Source organism: Procambarus clarkii, chromosome 3 (assembly GCF_040958095.1).
Source record: "Procambarus clarkii isolate CNS0578487 chromosome 3, FALCON_Pclarkii_2.0, whole genome shotgun sequence".
Taxonomy (NCBI): Eukaryota; Metazoa; Arthropoda; class Malacostraca; order Decapoda; family Cambaridae; genus Procambarus; species Procambarus clarkii.
Genome location: NC_091152.1, coordinates 22,874,871 through 22,880,870, shown reverse-complemented (window position 1 = coordinate 22,880,870; position 6,000 = coordinate 22,874,871). Strand labels below are relative to the sequence as shown.

General features: G+C 42.6%; 1 protein-coding gene across 1 annotated transcript in view; it reads left to right on the top strand.

Annotated features, from left to right (window-relative positions):
• Nucleotides 1-6,000, top strand: part of Mtp (microsomal triacylglycerol transfer protein) — a 253,595-nt gene that overhangs the window by 175,537 nt on the left and 72,058 nt on the right. The window contains exon 9 of the mRNA XM_069330044.1: nucleotides 833-987. Coding sequence (XP_069186145.1) covers nucleotides 833-987 — 155 coding nt within the window. The remainder of the gene's footprint in view (nucleotides 1-832; nucleotides 988-6,000) is intronic.

Genomic DNA, 6,000 nt, shown 5'->3' with positions numbered 1-6,000 from the left:
CATAGCATTTTGGACATAATGTTTTGGTTCTGGCAACCCTGCTCTGAGGCTGTTTATATGCGGTTGCATAGCGTGAGCCAGAAGTTAGGTATACTTGGAGCTGTATGAGTACAGGGTTTCCTTCCTTGTGCACTTTTGCTTCCCAAGTCTCAATTCTCTGTGATGGTAGTGGCATGTAGGTGCTTGAGTCATTAAAACCGGTTGTGGTACAGTACCCAAGGTTTGGAGGTAGCTCAAGGAGGCAGAGAGAGAGGCCTACTAGCAAGAGGCAGTTCATTACATTCAACACTGGGTTTTATAAATAGTTCATTGATATTTTGTTGCATTTTCAGCACTGAATTCCAGTCATTCAAATGCACAAGATCTCCCCACATGAAAACTGATGATATTTACCATTACAACAAAATATAGCATTCACACTACCAGAATCAACTCTTTCTACTACATTTGAATTTTCCTAATCACCAGTTCCCATTAAAATGGAAGTTCAGTGAACAATACTGTATTGTGTATATTGTATAATACATCAATGGCCTTGTTATTGTACTAGAGGAATTGTTTCAGTCAGTGTGTGTGTGTTTTTGAGAGTACATTTGAAACCATTAGTTGTATCCTACATGGTTTGCCATTCATTGGTTGACCCATTGTAAACACAGTATATGGGCATGAGCTTCTAAGCCGTGCATCATTTAAAATAATAGTTAGTCTCAGACTAACTCTATTAATTTTAGAAGAGATTCTTGAATTATATCTCATTGTTACGATTTTATTCTTGTACATCCAAGATATTAGTAGATTATCTTGCTTGCTATTATAATTCTGCGTTTTTCAGGGCCCAGTTAATGGATATTGCTGCAGCAGCCCAGACAGAACCAGCACACAAAGCAGCTATGTCTGTGCTCAAATTTAATGGACCTGCTGATTTACCTGAACGATATTTGCTTGGTCTGTCTCTGTCAACTCATCCAACAGAACTCATCATTCGGGGTAAGTTTTAAAATTATTTCTAAAATATGTTTAGAAATTAATCAGAGATAAACAAGAGGAGTTCTGCAGTGTAACATGGTGTGTGAATCAGGTATTTACATTAAGATTGCTTGTGGTGAAAGGCGTGTAAGGAAGTTTGAAAGATGTAAATTATTCGTTGATTTAGAAAAAACAAATGGCAAAGTTTATAAAGGACTTTGGAGAGGGGCGAGCATGTATCAAATTGACTGAATTTTGATAAATGCTGTGAAAAGGGGTCTGTGTATGGAGTAATGTAATGTAGTGCATAAACCTGTATTGTACGTGAAGGGAGTTGAGAGTTCTTCTACGCCCCGAGCCCGGCCCAAGGGTCGGGCTTGGCTTGTGAGGGCTTGGTCCAACAAGCTGTTGCTTGAAGCAACAGAGCCCTTTAGGCTCCTTGGAGCTATCCAGGACCTAGATTCATGAAGCTCCATGTATTTCATCGTAAGTAGATATGTTACGTAGGTTCTTAAGTGTTGCCTAAGACTGTTCCTATATCCGATTCAGTAAGATGTACTTGCAAAGATATTAGCCACTTCACTGAAGTTTCACTAGATGTCATTAGAGCTTTTCATTTGGCAATCAAAGAGAAGGTAACATTTTTCATCTTAGAGCTGTAGCCAATCATGACGCTGGCATATTGGAGCTTATCCTTGGTCACTTGCCACCTATTTATGTAAAGTTTTCTTATAAAATTAGGATACAGTGGCACCTCGACTTACGATTGCCCCGATTTACGATAATTTTGAGTTACGATGTAAATTTCATCGAAAAATGCGACTCAACATTTGCCCCGATGGATAGGGGCCTCATTGCCTGGTGGATAGCGCGCAGGACTCGTAATTCTGTGGCGCGGGTTCGATTCCCGCACGAGGCAGAAACAAATGGGCAAAGTTTCTTTCACCCTGAATGCCCCTGTTACCTAGCAGCAAATAGGTACCTGGGTGTTAGTCAGCTGTCACGGGCTGCTTCCTGGGGGTGACAGGTAAGCTTCTATCATGGATGAAAAATTTTCTGACTGATAGAAAAATGAGGGCAGTAATCAGAGGCAATGTATCAGAATGGAGAAATGTCACAAGTGGAGTACCACAGGGTTCAGTTCTTGCACCAGTGATGTTTATTGTGTACATAAATGATCTACCAGTTGGTATACAGAATTATATGAACATGTTTGCTGATGATGCTAAGATAATAGGAAGGATAAGAAATTTAGATGATTGTCATGCCCTTCAAAAAGACCTGGACAAAATAAGTATATGGAGCACCACTTGGCAAATGGAATTTAATGTTAATAAATGTCATGTTATGGAATGTGGAATAGGAGAACATAGACCCCACACAACCTATATATTATGTGAGAAATCTTTAAAGAATTCTGATAAAGAAAGAGATCTAGGAGTGGTTCTAGATAGAAAACTATCACCTGAGGACCACATAAAGAATATTGTGCAAGGAGCCTATGCTAATGCTTTCTAACTTCAGAATTGCATTTAAATACATGGATGGCGATATACTAAAGAAATTGTTCATGACTTTTGTTAGGCCAAAGCTAGAATATGCAGCTGTTGTGTGGTGCCCATATCTTAAGAAGCACATCAACAAACTGGAAAAGGTGCAAAGACATGCTACTAAGTGGCTCCCAGAACTGAAGGGCAAGAGCTACGAGGAGAGGTTACAGGCATTAAATATGCCAAAACTAGAAGACAGAAGAAAAAGAGGTGATATGATCACTACGTACAAAATAGTAACAGGAATTGATAAAATCGACAGGGAAGACTTCCTGAGACCTGGAACTTCAAGAACAAGAGGTCATAGATTTAAACTAGCTAAACACAGATGCCGAAGAAATATAAGAAAATTCACCTTCGCAAATAGAGTGGTAGACGGTTGGAACAAGTTAAGTGAGAAGGTGGTGGAGGCCAAGACCGTCAGTAGTTTCAAAGCGTTATATGACAAAGAGTGCTGGGAAGACGGGACACCACGAGCGTAGCTCTCATCCTGTAACTACACTTAGGTAATTACACTTAGGTAATTACACACACACACACACACACACACACACACACACACACACACACACACACACACAGAGCACCACTTGGTTTCCGAACCCCTTGGGGACAAGACCCTTCGGTTAACATGTAAGTTCGTATACGAGAAATGGAGGAAAAAATAAAAAAAATAATTTGAAAAAAATCTAGGGGAAAAAATTGACAGGTTCATAGCGTAAATGCGTGACCGTATTTTGTTTGTACTCACCAATAATTGAAGTCCTAATCCGCTTATGTTGATGATCGATGTTGATGAAGCATAGTTATTTACATGGAAGAGGTGGTGGTGGATGTTGATGGTGTTGGATTGACTGAAGTTGTTGGGTTGACTGGGTCAACATGCGATGAGTCGGGTGCAGGTGATGCAATGCGAGCTTTCTTGGAAGCCATTGCAAAAGACTCTGTAATTGACATTTGTTTCATTCCCTTGGCTCTTGTTTTTAAAAACTTCATATACAAATTGTACTGAGTCATCATGTCCTTAGTTTCAAACTCGCTGTAACTCGTGTCCATAAATGCCAGAATGTATTCAAAATTTTGCTGAACTTTTTCCATATCACATTTTTCCTTTAACGTTTCTTCATCCTCTTCCTCTTCCTCTCCATCTTCTTCATTGCACTCGTCTGGCTTTTTTGCTGTACATACTAATTCTATAATTTCATCATTAGTCATGTTTCGATTGTTTGGGGCTTCTTCATCAAAATCTATCCATCTATCTGTGTCATCTTCGATTGTTTCAGTCACCAGTTCTGCTCTAATCTCAGGGGACTTAATCCCCTTGACATAGGCTAGGAGTTCCTCTCTTAATTTTTTCTTCTCGCTAACTTTCTTCACCGCAAATCCTTCAAAATCTGCCTCGTCATCTTCCTCAGGAAACAGACTTGACGCGGGCCAAAGTTTTTTCCAACCATTTCTTAGTGTTGTCTGCTTTACCTCATCCCACGCACTAGCAATAGTCCAGACAGCTGACTTTATTGTGAAGACTTTATAAAAGTCCTTAAGTGTTCCAAGCTGATTGTTAAGACGTCTGGCAAACATCCTCTTGTAGTGGTGTTTAAGGTTCTTAATTATTCCTTGATCCATGGGTTGGATCACTGAGGTTGTATTGGGTGGCAAGAACGTTCCAATAATATTGCCATTTATAAGCTCATCACCTCGTGGATGTGTTGAACTGTTATCTAGCAGCAGCACAACTTTGCTGTTTTGCGGGAGACCAACACTTTTCAGGTGCTCCTTCACCTCGGGTACAAAGTTCTTATTAAACCACTCGACAAATATTACTCGAGACATCCACGCACTTGGCTGGTCCTTATAAATCACAGGGAGGCACCTGGCTGACTTTAAAGCCCTGGGGTTTTTACTAATTCCAATCACAAGTAACTTTAATTTGTGCGTGCCAGCTGCATTTGCACAGCACAACAAAGAAATTCTCTGTTTGTTCTGTTTATAACCACCTGAAGGATCGTCCTCACCACTATGAGCCATCGTTTCTGTGGGAAGCATACGCCAGTACAAACCTGTCTCATCAGCATTATAAATTTGCTCTGGAGATAAATTTTGTTCCTGCACCATGTCCGCAAATTTACTCACATACTCATCAGCACCAACAATATCAGCAGATTGTCTTTCACCATGCACTTTAATAAACCTAATGCCATGACGGGTTTTAAAACTTCTGAGCCAACCATCACTGTATACACACTTTTGAGTAATTTTCATTGCTTGGTGAAATTCACGCGCCTTTTCCACGAGGAGCCAGCCTGCCACTGGCTTCTTCGTCACTTCACGTCTCTGTTTGTACCACTCCCACACTACGTTATCAACACTCTCCACTTTTGCTTTACTTACTACCTTTCTATTTCGTATTGCTTTATCACTTTCACTTCTAGAGAAATAGTAAAAAATGATAGGTTTAGCCTTAAGAAGATCAAAAACAGTACTTTTACTAATGCCATACTCAGCGCACACGACACTTCTCGGGACACCGCTTTCCACCTTCTTAATTATTTCAACTTTCTTTTCAAATGTCATCACTGACCTCTTTCTTTTACGTAACCCGCTTGTAGATGCTTTCACTGACACAATGCGTGCATTTGGAGCCGACATGGTGCACGGATGTTCCTTGATTGTGCTGATATGTAAAACAAAGTCACGGAATGAACACTCCAGTCTCGTGACAAATTCAAACAATGGGAACAATAGGCCGTGAGTCTGTGACGTCACAGGGTAGCCGGCGGCGCCCGACACGGTCAGTGAGCAAACTAAACTATCACCCACCCCCCCACCCACCCACCACGGGCCGGCACGACGCTTGGCTGACCGCTTCCTTACCCGAGCCAGCCTGCCTGCCTCCTTCCCAGCCTGCCTGCCTGCCTGTCTGCCTGTGCCTGTCTGCCTGTGCCTGCCAGCCTGTGCCTGCCAGCTTGCCTTTCCCTCCCTAATTCTCACTACTTCCGTCCCTTCCTGCCTACCTCCTAGCATCTCTCCCTACCTCCCCCTCCCTCTTAGCATCTCTCCCTACCTCCTAACATCTCTCCCTACCTCCCCCTCCCTCTTAGCATATCTCCCTACCTCCTAACATCTCTCCCTACCTCCCCCTCCCTCTTAGCATCTCTCCCTACCTCCTAACATCTCTCTCTACCTCCCCCTCCCTCTTAGCATCTCTCCCTACCTCCTAACATCTCTCCCTACCTCCCCCTCCCTCTTAGCATATCTCCCTACCTCCTAACATCTCTCCCTACCTCCCCCTCCCTCTTAGCATCTCTCCCTACCTCCTAACATCTCTCCCTACCTCCCCCTCCCTCTTAGCATCTCTCCCTACCTCCCCCTCCCTCTTAGCATATCTCCCTACCTCCCCCTCCCTCTTAGCATCTCTCCCTACCTCCTAACATCTCTCCCTACCTCCCCCTCCCTCTTAGCATCTCTCCCTACCTCCCCCTCC